Source organism: Notamacropus eugenii, chromosome 7 (genome assembly GCF_028372415.1).
Source record: "Notamacropus eugenii isolate mMacEug1 chromosome 7, mMacEug1.pri_v2, whole genome shotgun sequence".
In the NCBI taxonomy this organism is placed as follows: Eukaryota; Metazoa; Chordata; class Mammalia; order Diprotodontia; family Macropodidae; genus Notamacropus; species Notamacropus eugenii.
The window spans coordinates 15328175-15346812 of record NC_092878.1 but is presented as its reverse complement, the minus strand read 5'-3'; the positions used below and the strand labels follow the sequence as shown (position 1 = coordinate 15346812).

At 35.6% G+C, this 18638-nt stretch overlaps 2 protein-coding genes across 3 annotated transcripts in view; both read right to left on the bottom strand.

Annotated features, from left to right (window-relative positions):
• LOC140513380 (olfactory receptor 4Q2-like) overlaps positions 1-18638 on the bottom strand; it is a 90314-nt gene that overhangs the window by 42747 nt on the left and 28929 nt on the right. The window lies entirely within an intron of this gene.
• On the bottom strand, positions 12143-17711 carry LOC140514894 (olfactory receptor 4K1-like). The gene is made up of 2 exons (XM_072625370.1): positions 16766-17711; positions 12143-14168 (listed from the first exon to the last, which is right to left on the bottom strand). Exons 1-2 carry the CDS (start codon positions 17674-17676, stop codon positions 14078-14080), a joined length of 1002 nt encoding a protein of 333 aa, XP_072481471.1. The 5' UTR covers positions 17677-17711; the 3' UTR covers positions 12143-14077.

Genomic DNA, 18638 nt, shown 5'->3' with positions numbered 1-18638 from the left:
TTAATTTCCTCCTTGTTGGATGTGAGTCTGCCCTTTACATTTTTTCATATTGGTAATTTGGTTTTCTTGTTTTGACCAAATTGACAAAAGGTTTATCAAATTTTATTTTTTTATTGAAACAATTCTTAGCTTTATTTATTAGTTCAATAGTTTTCTTCGTTTCAATTTTTATTAATCTCTCCTTTGGTTTCAGTATTTCTAATTTGGTATCTACCAGGGGATTTTCAATTTGTTCTTTTTCTAGCTTTGAGCTAGTGTCTCCAGAAGATCTGATTGGAACATCACTGATTGGAAAGTGCTGAATAGACAAAAACCAACTTCTATTTATGTAACATTTTATGGTTTCAAAGATCTTCCACGTATTTAATTTACCCCTTGAAATAACCTTCTTAGGCAATAAGTACATGAATCATCACTTCTGTACTTATGAAGAAATTGAGAATCAGAGGTTAAGTGACTTGCCTAAAGTCGCAAAAGTTAAGCTGAAATATGTATCTTTCGATTATGTGCTGTGCTCTTTCCACAAGCCCCAAATGTCACCCTTTGATTGTTCTCAGCCTGCTTCCATCAAAAGGGTAAATTCTGACACTCCCTTTTGGAGTGTGTGTGTGTGTGTGTGTGTGTGTGTGTGTGTGTGTGTGAATGTATACTTATACACATACATTACATATACATATTTTAATATACATATATTTATATACATATATTATGTGTATACATATATGTGTATGCATTCATTGAAAGCTTGTAAGTAATTTAAAGGAAAACTTTAACAGTATCTCACTTTTTTTCTAATTTTTATCAACTCATATAACAAATAATTCACATTTTTAGATCTCTAAGATTTATAAAACAATTTCCTAATGACATATGGAAAAGAGATCCCATGGCATAATGGATAGAAAGTAGACCTTGATGTCAGGAAATCTTGGGTTCAAATGTCACATGTGACTTACACTGGTGACATCACCCTGTGTGATTCACTCAGTCTACTAATGCCATAGACAGGTTTTTGTAGGTTGCAGAACAGGTACCAAGCTCCACTGGAAGAAGGGGTTTTCCCTATGTGAATAAAATCACTGGTTCACTGATGAGGAAACTGGAGTTCATGAAGCTTAAATGATTTTCCCAAGGTCATTGGATCTAGGTTTTAGAGTTGGAAGAGAAATGAGAGGCAATGTAGTGCAATCTTCCCATTTTACAGGGGAAGAAACTGAAGAGTCAGTGAGATAAAATGATTTGTCCTGTGTCACACAACTAGTAATTAGCAGAGAGTGAAATAAAATCCAGGTGCTCTAACTTCAATTATGGGATTGTTTCTATTGAACCAGGGTTCCTCTGTAGAGAAGTCATGCAATGATAAAATGTCAGAAAACGGGTAGGAGTATGCCTCTAAATCTGATGTTCTTTCTAATGCTCAGTGCTGCCCTACACAGGACGTGGAGTGTTTCACTTACTAGACATGAAAAGCAGCTTGGTATAGTGGGAAGGAAAGAAGGAAGTAAGAAGGAAAAGAGAGAAGGAAGGGAGAGAGGGAGGAAATTAAATGAGTCACCCTCATCACACAGCTAGGAATTTTCTGAGGTCATATTTGAATTCAAATCTTCCTGACACCAGAACCCGTATTCTATGCATTTAACTACCCTTTGTGTCACTGGATTTGATTTAAGACTTTCATTCAAATCCTGCCTCAGAAATTTGCTAGCTGGTTAATTTTGGACCCATCACTTAATTTCTTTCATCTTGCTTATCCATAAAATGACTGTTGGACTTGGCCTTTGATGTTATTTCTTTTTGCAAATCTGTACTTCCTTCATCCCTTTTTTCCTCTTCCCCTTTCTCATGCCTAAATAACCTTATTTCATGGGAGCCAGAGACAGGATGTGTGAATAATCTTTATTGTGGGAAATCCCTTCTACCAATCTCCATTAAGATCTGGTCTCTCTGCCTATGATACTTTTTTTGTCCATTTTCCAGGAGTGGCAAGTAGTTTTCAAGCCAAATAATCAAATTGTCTACCTTCTTCTCTCAGCTGTACCCATCACAAGGTGAAAACACTGCAAGCTGCCTTGTCAGATGTGGGGATGGTGAGGAGCCTCCCTTGTGACAGGGAGAAGGTTTGCCTTGGCAAAGGAGAATTTTCAATTTAATTATACTTAATTTTGCACTTGTCTAGTATATTAAAATTCCACCAGGCTTTCTCAATGACTTCATTATTTCAGCAAAGTGAATGTTGAAGTGTAATGCTTGAGATGACCCAATATGAAGGAAAGAGCTAGATTTTTGTCTTGGCTCTGCTACTGACTGCCTGTGTGAAATGCAAGTCACTTTCCCTATCTGTGTTAAGGCACAGGGAACTGGATCATGAAAACTTGCATATTAAAATTTCACTGGGCGTATTTATGCCTCAGAAACCAGTATTCCCTACAAATCTGGGCTTGACTAATTTTTTTTTTGTTAAATACCTAGATTTAATAAAATGTTAATAATGCAGGTTAAACTCAAACTTTTGTGTGCCCATAGTTTTAACACACACACACACACACACACACACACACACACACACACACACAAACACCCTCCACCATAGAGCCCGGCTGTAAAATATTTACCAGTACTCCTCTCAATAACTCTAAAAACGTTGCTTGAGTTCAGTAGAAGTGCAGTATGGAATGCTCAGGAATGATGTCATCACCAGAGAGAGGCCTGGTGACTATAGAATAATAATGGTGGTGATGGTGATGATAGTGATGATGATAATGATGATGATTGACTTTTATATGATGCTTTAGTATTTGTTAAATACATTTGTTCTCTCATCTGAGCCTGACAACATCCCTACTAAGATCTCTTTGGTCTGTAGATTTCTTATTCTAATATTGTAGTTCAAAAAATTTAGGATTCATTCACTTCCCTGACCCTCATCTCCCTATTAACACTCCTTCCACCAATTTGTTGTCACTGGCTCCATCCTCCATCCCATCCCTTCAACCAGTATTTGCTAATTTTTTGAAATAAGGAAAACTCGTTGTAGCTCCTGCTAAACATGGTAACTCTCTTGGTACATCTTGAATAGGTAGGTTTATTTCCATTAATCCGTACCAGTAAGCAGTGTCCAAGATCTCTGTCAGGGCAAAGACTCCAACACAGATCTTTTGACTCTATCACTTTTGAAAAGATGACTATCATTTTACTCTTCACTCAGAAAAATGTCATCCTTCCATTATCTCCCAGTTGTTTCCATCCAAAGGGTGTATTCTGACTCCTTGTTCTTTCTTTTGGTAAACGTTATTTCTGGCTACAAAGTCATCAGTCTCTGAGGTGGGAAGTTTGTGCATCATTCCCACTGCAAAGATGAAGAAACCAAGGGTCAGAGAGGTTAAACAACTTCACTAAAGCCACATAAATAATATGTGAATCACTCTCTCAGTCCCTTGATCTACCTTATTAGTACCTTACCAACAGCAAGATTAGGTTCATGTTGAGAGATCTTCCCTAACTATCATTATGGTCTAAATTTTGTGAGCAAATTTCTCTTATAACTTTTTGGAACAAATTTAAAGTTTTTAAAAGTTTTTTTTTTCTTCTGGGAGTTCAGTGATATATAGACTACTTCTTAATTTCTTATCACATTGGGTACTTGCTTTATTATAAATATTTCATGATTTTTTAAAGTTATGTTATCTTTTGACCTAGATTTTAATATTTCCTTTTACATCATTAAATTTTGAGTTCTGTTTCTGCTACTTTTTTCATGGTATCCTCTACTTTGCTTGGGTTTCATGGTTTCTGTGCTCAGTGATTTATACCACAGCTTTAGTTATTAATTGACTTTTTGTTTAACTAAGCCTTCTAATTTCTATCAGGACCATTCTGTCTGGGTTTATACTTGTGTTTTGCACAATTATTCTCTTTTTCTGGAGTTTTATCCTTGTGTCATCTCACCCCATTGTATTTCTTTGCTGCATTATGTTTCCCTTTGTAAAAGCAATTCCTCAATCCCTCTGTTAGTCTTCCTCCCTCCCCAACTGCTAAACTCTTGAGATGTGGAGGAATTTTGTTGAATTGTTACTAAGCAAAATTTCAACTAAGGTTAAAATCCACAGTTGCTGTCCATCCTATCTGGACGTTTAAATATTATTTGACTTAACAACAGTTAGAATAGTCTACAACATGGATATCAGGGTAAACATAAGGGCAGACAGAATGTGAGTCCATGCAATAGACTCTTATGTGGGGCAGTGGACAAGTAGGCAAAATGTGGAGCTAAGCCCTTCCTGAAATAAACTCCAGTAGTTACAAAACCTTTCAGTGATTATTGCCTACATCTGAATCCAACTTCAAACTCTCTTTCCTTAGCATATGTTCTAGCTATTATTCCATGGAGCCTATAGCTTGGCACTAGAGTTTGGGTGTGCCTGCAGGGAAAGAGTAATGCAATTACATATTCGATTTTGCAGTCATTGAATAATTTTTTTTTTAAATGTCTCTTGGTAGCACCTTAAGGTAGGGCTTCTTAGCCTTCATTGTTTGTCACAGACCCTTTTGGTGAAGCTCATGAACTCCTCAAAATTATTTTTAAACTTGAAAAATACATTGCACTATAAAGGAAACCAAGTATATTGAAATAAAGCTGAAAAACATTTTCAAATCAAGTTTACATAACACAAGTAAAGAATCTCTGCTTGATTTAGCCATTGCTCGACTGATTGGGCATCACCTTAGTTTCCAATGTTTTAGCCAACACAGGAAGAGGTATTCTAAATATTTTATACATATAGAAACTTTTCCTATTTCTTTGATCTGTTTTGGATAGAGGCCTATCTGGGACAACAAACATGCTCTGTAAAGTAACATTCACTGTATAATTCCAAATTATTTCCCAGAATGGTTGTAAGCATTCACAAGTTTACTCTTATTCATATATAACTATTTTACCTCTTTCCTACTGTCTCTCTAAAATTTGCTATTTTTCCTTTTCATTGTCTTTTTTTACCTGAAGTGAAAAGTTAGAATTTTTAACTTCACATTTCTCTACTTAATAGTGATGTGGAGTATTTTTTTTCCATATAGCTACAGAAATCTTTCATTTTATCCTTTGAGAATTGTCTTTAGACCACTTATCAATTAAAGAATGACCATTATTCTTATAAAATTGAATGCATTCTTTCTATGGCTTAAAAATGAGACCTTAATGGGAGGAATTTTCTGGAAAATTTTATTCGCCAGTTAATTACTTGCTATTTACTCTTAACTTTATTGGATTTTCTTGTGTAGAGTGTTTTAATTTTCTGTAATCAAATTATCTGTTTCCACTTCAACTATTCCTCCTATCCCTTGTTTAGTTGAGAATCTTTTGCTTTCTTCTCCATATATGTTATAGGTCATTTTTTTTTTGCATCTTTCTCTAACTTGTGCATGATGAAAATAAGTTGTGGTTTGTGAATGTGACGGAATACCTTTATGCTATAAAACATGATGAAATGAATGATTTCAAAAAGACACAGGGAGACACATAAAATGATGTACATTCAAATAAGTAAAACCAGAAGAACAATTTGTATGATAACAAACACTGTATAATCATAGAATTATGAAAGCTGTAATAACTGCTGTCAATACAATGCACATGAATGACTCCAGAGAACCCATGATAAAACATGCCATCCATGACAAATAAGTGATGGATTTAGAGAACAATATAAATTTGTGTATGTGTGTATACATATATATATATATATATATATATGCATATGTATGCACATATATACACATATATTTATATGTGTTTATATATGTATGCATGCATATTTGAGGCAGAGACAAAGAAAGAGAAAGAATACATCCAATAAGGGAATTTGTTTTGCTTGACCAGATATGTAGGTTACAAAGAATTTTGTGGTATGAGAAAGAGAAAATAAATTTATATTTTTAAACACATGGATTGGTAGATCCATATTACAGATATGGAATTTTACGTGTGCCTTCAGATAAGATGAAGATATTTTTTAGTTTTATTTGATAACTTAAACTTGTTATGAAACATCTACTTCTCACAGAGTGGCAATGATCTGTACATATTGCAATGCAAGATTCAAATTTATCAAAATTAAAAGAAATAAGCTTGAATTAATGAAAATACATACAAATACATACATAGCCTAGATGTACTAGATATTAAATTGTATTATAAAGCAACAATCATCAAAACTGCTTAGTACTGGCTAAGTAATAGAGTGATGGATCAATGGAATAGATTAGGTATGTAAGACACAACAGTCAATGACTATAGAAATAAAAATTCCTGATCTGACAAAAATTGCTTGGAAAACTGGAGAGTAGTGGGCAAAAACTGGCAAAAAACTTGTGTATGCCTGGTTACATACAGAAGAAGACCAAATAGGTATAAAAGATCAAGGTATAAAGGCTGCTAATGAAACAAATTAAGGGAGCAAGGGATAGTATATTTGTCAGATTTATGGAGAATGGAGAAATTTCTGCCCAAACAAGAGAGAGAGAACATTATGAAGTGCAAAATGGATAATTCTGATTACATGAAATTGAAAATGTTTGCACAAACAAACTGAATGTAAGCCAGATTTGGAGGGAAGCAGAAAATCAGGAAAGAATTTTTGTAACTAGTGTCTGTGATAAAGGTCTCATTGCTAAAATATATATAGAACTGAATCAAATGTGCAGAAATATAAGTCATTCCCCAGTTGATAAGTGGTCAAATGTTATGAATATGCTGTTTTTCAGAGGAAGAAATTAAAGCTATGTATATTCACATGAAAAAATCCTCTAAGTCACAATTGGTTAGAGCGATGCAAATTAAAACAACTCTGAGGTGCCACTTTACACCTAAAAAATTGGCTAACATGACAAAATAGGAAGTTGATGAGTGTTGAAGAAGATGTGGGATAGTTGGAACACTAATTCCTTGTTGGTGGAGCTGTGAGCTGATCCAGCCTTTCTGGAGAGTAATTTGGAACTCTGCCGAAAGTGCTGCAAAAATGTGCATACTCTTTTTCTCAGCAATACCAGTTCTGGGGCTATATCATAAAGAAATCATAAAAATGTGAAAGGTTCCCATATGCACAAAAATATTTATAGCAGCTTTTTTTCTGGAAATGGAGAGGTTGCCCATTGATTGGAGTATGGCTGAAGAAGTTCTGGTATATGAATGCAATAGAATACTAATATGTTGTAAGAAACAATAAACAGTTAGAATTAAGAAAAACCTGGATAGACGTTTATGATCTGATGCTAAGTAAAATGAGCAGAACCAAGAGAACTTTATACACAGTAACCACTACAGTGTGCAAGGATGGTTTCCATACAAGCCTACTTTTTCATGAACAGGTATTTCCTTCCATCCATTCGAATGAGGAAGAACAATGTTTGCCATCAGAGGAAGACCTAAAAGTCAAGGCTTCTGCCTTTAAAACCTCCAAAACAAATATGCAATGGTCTCATGCCATGAAAGAACTCAGAAAGCATTTTGAAAATCACGTGAGAAAGTTGGAGAAAAAATTGGGAAGAGAAATGAGAGTGATGCTAGAAAATCACGAAAATCAAGTCAACAGTTTGCTAAAGGAGACCCCAAAATACGCTGAAGAAAATAACACCTTTAAAAAATAGATTAACTCAAATGGCAAAAGAGGCCCAAAAAGCCAATGAAGAGAAGAAAGCTTTAAAAAGCAGAATTAGCCAAATAGAAAAGGAAGTTCAAAACATCACTGAAGAAAACAGTTCTTTAAAAATTAGAATGAAGCAGATGGGAGCTAATGACTGTATGAGAAATCAAGAAATTACAAAATAAAACCAAGAGAATGAAAAAATAGAAGACTATGTGAAATACCTCATTGGAAAAACAACTGACCTGGAAAACAGATCCAGGAGAGACAATTTAAAAATTATGGCAGTGCCTGAAGCCATGATCAATAAATGAGCCTAGACATCATCTTTCATGAAATTATCAAGGAAGACTACCCTGATATTATAGAACCAGAGGGTAAAACAAATACTGAAAGAATCCACCAATCATCCTCTGAAAGAGGTCTGGAAAGAAAAAACCTTTTATAAATATTGTAGCCAAATTCCATAGTTCCCAGGTGAAAGAGAAAACATTTCAAGGATCCAGAAAGAACCAATTCGAGTATTGTGGAAATTCAATCAGGATAACACAGGATCTGGCAGCTTCCAAATTAAGGGACAGAAGGGCTTAGACTATGTTATTCCAGAAGTCAAAGGAACTAGAATGAAAACAAAGAATCACTTACCCAGCAAAACTGAGTATAACACTTCAGGGGAAAAAATGGTCATTCAATGAAATAGTGGACTTTCAAGCAATCTTAATGAAAAGGCCAGAGCTGAATAGAAAATTTGACTTTCAAACAGAAGAATCAAGAGAAGTATGAAAAGGTGAACAGGAAATAGAAATCATAAGGGACTTACTAAAGTTGAACTGTTAAATACCTACATGGAAGATGATATCTGTATTGAGAATTTTCTCAATTTTTCAATTTCTCAATATTTGGGTAGTTGGAGGGATTATATATGTATATATATAATCCCTCCAACTACGCAAATATATATATATATATATATATATATATATATATATATATATATATACACACACACACCGACACACATATATACATGTATACATACATGTATATATGTGTATGTCTATATATATACATGTGTGTATGTATGTATATGGAGAGAGACAGAGGGCACAGAATGAATTGAATAAGAAGGAGTGACATCTAAAAAAATAAAATTAAGATGTGAGAAAGGAATATATTGGGAGGAGAAAGGGAGAAATAGGGTGGGGCAAATTATCTCTCACAAAGGAGGAAAGAAAAGGCTTTTTCAATGAAGGAGAAAATAGGGGAGGTGAGAGGTAAAAAGTGAAGCTTACTCTCATCTAATTTGACTTAAGGAGGGAATATCATGCACACTCAATTGGGTATGAAAATCTATCTTACATGACAGGAAAGTAGGGGAGAAGGGGATAAATGAGTTAGGAGGATGATAGAAGGGAATGCAAATGGGAGGAAGGAGAAATAAGAAGTAATCACTTTAGGGGAGGTACATTTAAAATTACATTTAAAATCACATTTAATTACATTACATTACATGATATTTAGTATCATTTTTTTTTAAATTTGACTTCCAAATCTCATCCTCCTCCAATTTCCACTCTCAGTAAGATGGCAGGCAACTTGATGTAGCATATATACATACATACATACATACACACACACACACATATATATGCATATATGTATATATATATATGTGCAAAAACTTTTTAATTTGATACATTCAAAATTACCCATTTTACATACTCTTCTTTGGTCATAAATTCTTCACTTATCCATGGATCTGAAATATAAATTGTTCTGTTTCTGTAATTTGCTTGTGACATCAAGATTTATGTCTAAATTATGTAATCCACTCTGCTATCTATTTCCATTTTATGGGCAAGTTCACCCCATTCAAAGTTATAATTATTATTAGGGTGTATTTACTTCCATTGTACTTTACTCCCTTGTTTCTCTCTATTTCTCTCTCTGTCTCTCCTTCTCCATCTCTCTCTCTCTCTGTGTTTCTCTGTCTCTCTCTCTTCCTTGCTCCACACTTCCTGTCTTCAAAAATGTTTTGTTTCTGACGACCCCCACCAATTCTCATTTCTTTCTACCAGCCCCTATTTATATTATCCTCATCCCCTCTTCCTGCACTGTGGGTAAAATAGATTTCTATAGCCAACTAAGTGTATATATTCCCCCCTCTTTGAGCAAATTCCAATGCGAAAAAGTTCAAGTACTGCCTGTCATTGCCCCCACCCACCATCATCTCTACTGAAAAAGCTCTTTTGCAGCTCTTTTGTGTGAGATAATTTACCCCACTCTACCTCTCCCTTTCTCCTTCTCCCAGTGCCTCATTTCTCTTCCTCATGCCTTATTTTTATATTTGGAGATATCATACCATCTTAATCAATTCACATCTGTGCACTCTAAGTATACTCCTAACTGCCCTAAGAATGATAAATTTCTTAGGAGGTACAAGCATCATCTTCCCATGAATGAATGTAAACAGTTTATCTTCAATAAATCCATTATTTTTTCAATTAAAATGAATTTAAACATTCATTTGTACTTTATGTTAAGATCCTGGGCTATACCTTTTTTCTAAATCCATTAACATTCCATTTTTAATTTGTCTTGCATTTCTGAATTTTTGTTATTTCAGGTTTACTGCTGACTCCACAATGTTTAGCATGTGAGAATGTTAGAGTCCCTGCTTCCACAAACTGATGGAGGTAAAGCTGGATCTCAAGGTCCCTAGTTAGTTATTGCTCTATGGTAAGAGAGCAGCTTAAGGTTTCTTTTGCCCTTGACCTCTTGACATAATAATAGAATACACTATCCCTTACTTCTATGACCAATAAAACTAGAGAAGCCTTAAGTTCTTGAACCCTTAAAGTAAACCTTCAAGGAACCAGTTAATGCAAAGACCTATTTTGAATTCAACTGCTATTATGATGAGATAATGTGGACTCCAATATGAATGTGAAGAAAAATAGATCATGAACTCCAGGTATTTAAGCTGTTCTTTATGCTTGGTTTTGTCTAAGAAAACGATGAGTTTTATGTAGTAAAGTACTAGAATATACTAACAATAAATTTATTTTTCCTTATCAGTCCTACTGTCTCTGACCTCTTACTTTGGGGGCCACAGGATCTCTTTAACCCCCACAGAGTTTTAAATTTGACAATAATATATAAAACTTACTTCTCAGTGTTGTGAGGAAAGACATTTGTAAATCTGAAAAAACCATATGAACATGAGTTATAGTTGACTGAAATTTTTATCTTTTACCCAGATGCTTTCATTGGATAATCAATCCAATAAGATTTCCTTAAATGCCTATTATAAAACAGATGAGAATTTTACACAACTAATCTATTTATTCAATGAAATCCCAATTAAATTACTAAAAATTTATAAAAATTAGAAAAAAATAGTAACAAAATCCATTTGGAAGAACAAAAGTTAAGCAGCTAATTAAAAAGAAACTGGGAGGAGGGCATAAACAAAGCAAGTAGATTTAGCAGTATGAGACTTTAAACTATAAGATGAGAGCATTTTTGAAGAACATAATGGGTAATTTCAATAGATTTAAATTAGAATTAAAGTCTATGTTGCCCATAACGTCAGGCATACAGAAAATTGGGAAAAAACTTTCATAGACAATCTCTCAGATAGAAGAGATTTGGTTGGAATATTTCTATGATATAAGAAATGATGAACTGGTTGATTCAGGAAAACATGGAAAGAGTTGGACTTATAAAGGAAGATACTATCCACCTTCAGAGAAACATAGAACAGGTGGAAATAAGCATTGCATGGTCTTACATATATGTGTATGAGTGAATTTGTGCATGTTTATATCTATCATCTATCTATCTCCCTACCTTCTTGCTAAATTGCAGACTTCTTTAGGATAAGAAAGGAAAGAAGAAGGGGGAAATAAAGTAAAAAGTGCACAGCAGGGAACAAAATGAAACCTATAAGGAAGCAAAGAAAAGATGGACAGCTTTGAAAACAATGTGTAGAGTTTATTAAAAGGTGTCCTTGAAATGCAAATATGTTGTTTTATATTGAATCCTCGCATGGGTTACGCTTTGTACATAACAATGTATTTTATTTTCTCATCCTACATTTGTTTAAAATGAATAAAACACTTACAAAAAACAAATTTAAACATATCTATTGTGTGAAAGGCACTATTAGATAGTATGATTACAAAAATGAAAAGCCAGAACAAAACCAAAAGGGACACTGTCCTAAGCGACCTTAAGCTCTACAAATGTAGTATCTAGTGTAAATAAGCCCAATCACAGATGATTCTTTCATTATTGCAAACTTTTGTTACTAACAGATAGGTCATATTTCCACAATTGAGGTGAGAATGGCTGTTGATGTCATAATTAGAATTATTTAGGTAAGATGAAACATTTTTCTTCAATAATAAGGCTGTCAGAAAAAAATGGGCTTCTTTGTCCTTTTTTCTTCTCTTCACTAATAGACCAAATAATTTAAAAAATCATCAAATTTGGTTCTTACTTCAATCCGTCATTTATATATCAACTATAACCATGAAAACTTTGATCAACATCCAAACATATAGAATAGCCTTGGCTGAAATGTTCCACAAGACATTCATTCTTCTCTGACCTCCTCCAGAATGATCATTACCTTAAAATATATGTTTAACTGTTACAAAATACACTACTTGATGGTACTGTGCATTTAGCTTACACTTATGCAGGCCCTGGAGCACCTTCTGCTTCAAGGTGCTGGTGCATATCTAACAACTAAATCTCTGACACACTTTTATGTTTAATCTGTATGATTAACATTTTTTCTATCACTTTCTTAAGTCTAAAAAATCAAGAAAACATTAAGTTAAACCCTGATTTGTAGTTTGATTATTTCTAAGCTCTAAATGCTCACAGTGAACATTTAACCAACTCTTGCAAAAGGATTCAACTCACCCCCAAATGGGGGCCTCCAAGTACAAGGCAGTAAGTAGTTATTACAGGCAATTTTGTCCTTCCTTTTCCAAGTTACTGACTCTTTTGCATACCTCTCCTTTCTTTTCCCAATTTTTCTTCTTCCTGTCTTATTTTTAAAACCCCCTTGAGCTCTTCCAAGAAGACTTCTTGGGCTTGAAACAACTTTCCGTTTCCCTTTAAGGTTGTAGTTGCGGGTATATTGATCAAGTTGTCCTCTTCTGAATTTCTGTGTTGATCTTCCCTGTCCTAATGGTAAGAGTCTATGGTCATTGTCCATTTCTGCTTTTTGCTAATGATTTTTGCCTATTTCCTGACTTTTAAAGTTGAGCTCTCCTGCTGGAGCACAAGGGACACTTATCAAGCTTCATGTGCTATGGGGGAGGGACTTGGTTCCTGGCTTTGTGTGCTGTGGACGCAGGTGCTTGTAGCTGGAGGCTGTAGGGTACTGTCAGCTTGCATGGTGCTGAGGTGGATTAGAAACACTGAAGCTCTTGGGTGGATGTGGGGGATTTGGTCCCTGGAGGATAATGCTTATTCAGATTGCAATTTGAAGCACTGGAAGATGTGGCTGCTGGAGAATGCCTGTTTGCTGATGTATATGTTGGTTTTCCAAGCAGGAGTCTACCACTTCCCCTCCCTATGACAAGGTACTCTGAGGGTCTTGGTGTTGCTGCTTCTAGCATCCTGGGCCTCATAATCTCCCTCTTGTTTAGTGAGTTGGGCTTGCCACTATCATGCTGAGGCACCTCCCCTCTTGTACTCTTTCCCCCAGAGTTATAGGGACCTTTCCCACTAATCCCCCAAGCTTTCTCATCTACAAGACTGCTGCACTCTGTTTTTCTGCTGGTTCAGCTATTACATAGTTTTTTCCTTGTGTGATATTTTCTGGGTTATTAGAAGTCAATAAAGGGATGGAGTCAAGATGGCAGAGTAACAGCAGAAACTTTCTGGAGTGCTCCCTCTAAGCCCAGCCAAACACCTGTAAAAAATTACTCTAAACAAATTCTGGAGCTGCAGAACTTATAGAATGATGGAGTGAAGCATATCTCCAGTCCAAGGCAGCTTGGAAGGTGGCCTAAAAATATCAATCACTGCCCTGGTGAGAGCAGAGCACAATCCAACATGCTTCATGTTGGCACAGAGGAGACCTGTGCAGGCTTTGAGGGCATGGATCCTCTCTCACCTGTGGTGGTTTCCAGACTTCATGACCCCAAAATATTCAGTATAAATTGAAAGGTCATGGGAAAAGCCTGTGGAACTGGTGGTGAGAGAGTAGAGTGGTCATGCTCCAGCCCAAGGGGATCCAGTAGATTTGAGAGGGGGCAGAGGAACCCACTGCAGCCACATTTAGGAGAAGGGGCAGTAGCAAGACTGTTTCTGGTACTCTGGGCCCACAGATTGTAGGGGGATTGAGTGACTGGCAGTACATCTCCCTCCCCACCCCCCACCACCACTGGAAGTAGAGATCTGCCTTCACAAAGAGCTCAAAAGTCAAGTAAATGTCTGGGGAAAATTAGCAAAAACCAGAAAAAACAGACCCTAGAATTTTGCTCTGGTGACCAGGAAGACAAAAACCTGCCAATAGAATACAAGAAAATCAAAACTCCTTCATCCAAATGTCCAAAAAAAATGAATTAGTCACAGGCCATGGAAGAACTCAGGAAAGATTTTGAAAATCAAGTTAGAGAAGTAGAGCAAAAATTGGGAAGAGAAATGAGAGTGACTCAAGAAAATAATGAAAAACGAATGAACTGCTTGCCAAAGGAGACTCAAAAAAATGCTGAAAAAAGTAGCACTTTAAAAAATACCCTAACACAAATGCCAAAAATGATCCAAAAAGCCAACGAAGAGAATGCCCTTAAAAGCAGAATTGGTCCAATGGAAAAGGAGGTTCAAAAGGTAACTGAAGAAAATAATTCCTAAAAGATTAGAATGGAAGAGACAGAAGGTATTGACTTTAAGAAAAAATCAAGAAATTAAGAAACAAAACCAAAAGAAAGAAAAAATAGCAGACAATGTGAAATTTCTCATTGGAAAAACAACTGACCTGGAAAATAGATCCAGGAGAGACAATTTAAAAATTACAGGACTGAAAGCCATGATAAAAGAAAAAGAACCTAGACATTATCTTTCAAGAAATTTTCAAGGAAAACTGCCCTAATATTCTAGAACCAGAGGGTAAAATAAATGTTGAAAGAATCAACCAGGTCACCTCAAGGTCAAGAAGAAAATATTGCAAGGAGCCAGAAAGAACCAAATCATGTGCTTTGGAAATAAAATCAAGATAACACATGATCTAGCAGCTTCTACATTATGGGATCACAGGGCCTGGAACACGATATTCCAGAGATCAGAAGAGCTGGGATTAAAACCAATAATCACCTACCCAGCAGAACTGATTATAATACGTCAGGGGAAAAAAGTTCTCATTCAATGAAATAAATGATTTTCAAACATTCTTGATGAAAAGATCAGAGCTGAATAGAAAATGTTACTTTCAAGCACAAGAATCAAGAGAAACATGCAAAAGTAAACAGGAAATTGAAATCCTAAGAGACTTACCATTGTTGAACTATTTACATTCCTACACGGAAAGATAATATTTGTAACTCTTGAGACTTCTCTCACTATTTGGGTAGTTGGAGGGATTATGTGCATAGAGAGAGAGGGGACAAGGTGAGTTGAATAGGAAGAGATGGTATGTAAAATCATGAAATTAAGGGAGGAATATATTGGGAGGAGAAAGGGCGAAGAAGAATGAGACAAATTATCTCTCACATGAAAGAGGTAAGAAAGACCTTTTTCAATGAAGGGAAAGAGGAGGAGGTGAGAGGGGAAAAGTGAACTTTACCCTCATCACATTAGGCTTAAGGAGGGAAGATCATGCACACTAAATTTGCTATGAAAATCTACCTCACACTACAGGAAAGTAGGGCAGAAGGGGAGAAGTGAGGAGTGGGGGGATGATAGAAGGTAGGGCAAGTGAGAGGAGAGAGTAATTAGAAATAAACGCTTTTAAGGAGGGATAGGGTCAAAAGAGAGAATGGAATAAATGGGGGACAGGATACAGTAGAGTGACATATAGTTAGTCTTTCACAACATGACTTTTATGGAAGTCTTTTGCATAACTACACACGTGTAACATATATCAAATTGCTTCTTTCTCAGTGGGGATGGGTGAGGAGGGAGGAAAGGAGAGAAGTTAGAACTCAAAGTTTTAAAAACAAATATTAAAAATTGATTTTACATGCAACTGGGAAACAAGATGTAGAGATATTGGGGTATAGAAATTTATCTTGCACTATAAAAAATAGAGGAGATGGTGATAAAGGAAGGAAGGGAAGGGCATGATATAAGGGAGAGCAGATTAGGATGAAGGGGCAATCAGAATGCACATTTTCTTGGAGTGGGCACAGGGAAGAAAATTTGGAACTCAAATGTTGTGGAAATGAATGTAGAAAACTAAAAATAAATCAATTTTAAAAAAGAAGTCTATAAGGGAGAGTGAGAGCAACTTAATTCTTACTCTACCATCTTAGCTGTCAGAAGTGACATGAGTTCTAACCTTTTCTTTGATATTAGACATTTCCTGAGTCAGCTAGGTATTATACTAAATAGAGAATTTTGCCTGGAGTTGGAAAGACTTGTGTTTCAATCTAGACTTAGACACTTTCTAGACGTGTGACACTGTACAACTCATTTAATTTGACTGCCTCAGTTTTGTCAATTGTAAGATGGGAATAATAACAGTGCTTATTTCTCAGGGGTGTTGTTATTGATGCCTTAAATAAGAAAATAGTTGTAAAGCATTTAGCACAGTGTCTGGAACATGGAACGCTCTATATAATAGCTCACTCCCTTTCTCTTTTTGGTCAAACAAAGGAACTAAACTAGATGACTGATCTCTAAAGTTCTTTCCAACTCTATGATTGTATTATGACATATAATTACACCATAATGACTCACGTTATACATTGGAATTCACAAAACAATGAGCTCTGTAATACGGTTTTACAGCCTTGGCCCCGATAATGTCCAGAATTCAACTGTAACAACAGAAATATCATGATTAATATAGCATATAGACATGACAAAAGACAGTTTGGGCTCCTCAGGGATGATGGTGCCTCATGATAGTGGTGTCCTAGGACATCTAGTGGGACTCTATGTGCCGATTCCTCAGTTTCCTCATGGCTGCCTTCACCTCTTCATTCCTCAGAGTATAAATGATTGGGTTTAAGAATGGAGTAAAGACTGTGAAACATACAGAGATAAACTTGTCAATGGGAAAACTGTCAAAAGGCCAAATGTAGATGAAGAGAATTGGTCCAAAGAAAAGTACCACAACAGTGACATGGGCAGACAGGGTGGAAAGTGCTTTTGAGGTCCCCTTAGAGGATCGATGTCTGACAGTGATAAGGATGACTGTGTAAGAAATCAGTAAAAGGATAAAGCAGATGAGGGATAGCAGGCCACTATTGATCAGCACCATGATCTCAAGAAAGTAAGCGTCTAAACATGCAAGCTTGATCACTAGGGGAAGGTCACAGAAGAAATTGTCCACCTGGTTGGGTCCACAGAAAGGCAAGTTCACTGTGAAAGCCAAATGGCTTGCTGAGTGTAGGGTGCCAATGGTCCATGAGACTGCCACCAAAACTGTGCACACACGGTGACTCATGATGGTCATGTAGTGAAGAGGTTTACATATAGCAATGTACCTGTCATAGGCCATCCCTACAAGAAGAATCATTTCACTGCCCCCAAATACATGCAGGAAAAAAATTTGAGTCATGCAGCCCTCAAAGGTGATGGTCTTGTGCTCATTGAGGAAATCAGCAATCATTTTAGGGGTGGCAAAGGTAGCCTGACACACATCAATGAAGGAGAGATTACCAAGGAGGAAGTACATGGGGGAGTGCAGGCGAGAGTCTGTAATGACTGTGAGGATAATAAGCAGATTGCCCAGCACAGCAGCTCCATAAAAAACAGAGAAGACAAAGAAAAAGAAAAGCTGGAGTTCCCAAGAGCTAGACAGACCCAAAAGAATGAATTCAGTCACCACTGACTTGTTGCTCCACTCCATTTAAAAAATCAGTAGATTGAAGTTAGCTAGAAGAAAAAAAGATAGCATGGGTTTAATCACTACATTAAAGGATGACTTCTTACTCCCTCTTTCTCTTTATTGCAAAATGAAATTCATTCAAAAAGAAATAGGGATTAAATCTGTGATTATACTCATATACTTCACTATATAAGCTGTATACACATGCATACATATGTATATACACAGATATATATATATACATACATATAAGTATGTAATATGTATGTTTGTATATTTAGAAACCTATATGGGTATAACTGTATTACACATAGTGTATTTATATAAGTATGTTTACGTATGTATATATAGTACCTATGGATGGATGTATGTATATGTATGTATATATCTAATGAGAAGTTTCCACTATTTATTAATGCCTTCTCTGCAACTAATAATCATAAAGATTTGCCTAGGGCATACAAATTTAATAGATCAATGAGAATTTATAAAGCGGTTCCATGTGCCAAGCACCATGTACCTGATGACAGAGATACAAATACAAAGAATCAAGAAGTCCCTACTCACAATGGGCTCACCTTCTAATGAGGATGAGGAGAATGACAAATACATATAAAATATGGAGCATTAATGGAGGATTAATATATAAACATAAATAATACTTAGATATAGTTATAAAAGATTCACTCAGAAAATAAATCTTAAGTTGAATTCCAAATGAAGAGAGGGACTCTATGAGGCTTAAGTGACTTATCCAAGTTTGCATTACCTTTGTATGTCAGAGACTGAACTTAAACCTAGGTCTTCTTAACTCAAATGCAGCTTTCTACTCACAAAACCATATTATCTCTTCAATTCGGAAAATGTCTATAAAACTGCACAGGACCCTGGAAATACAGACATGAAAAGTAACTCAATCTTTGACTTCGTGGAGATTGTAATCTCTTTTTTTTCTTTTTTTATGTTTATTTTTTTCTTTTTAG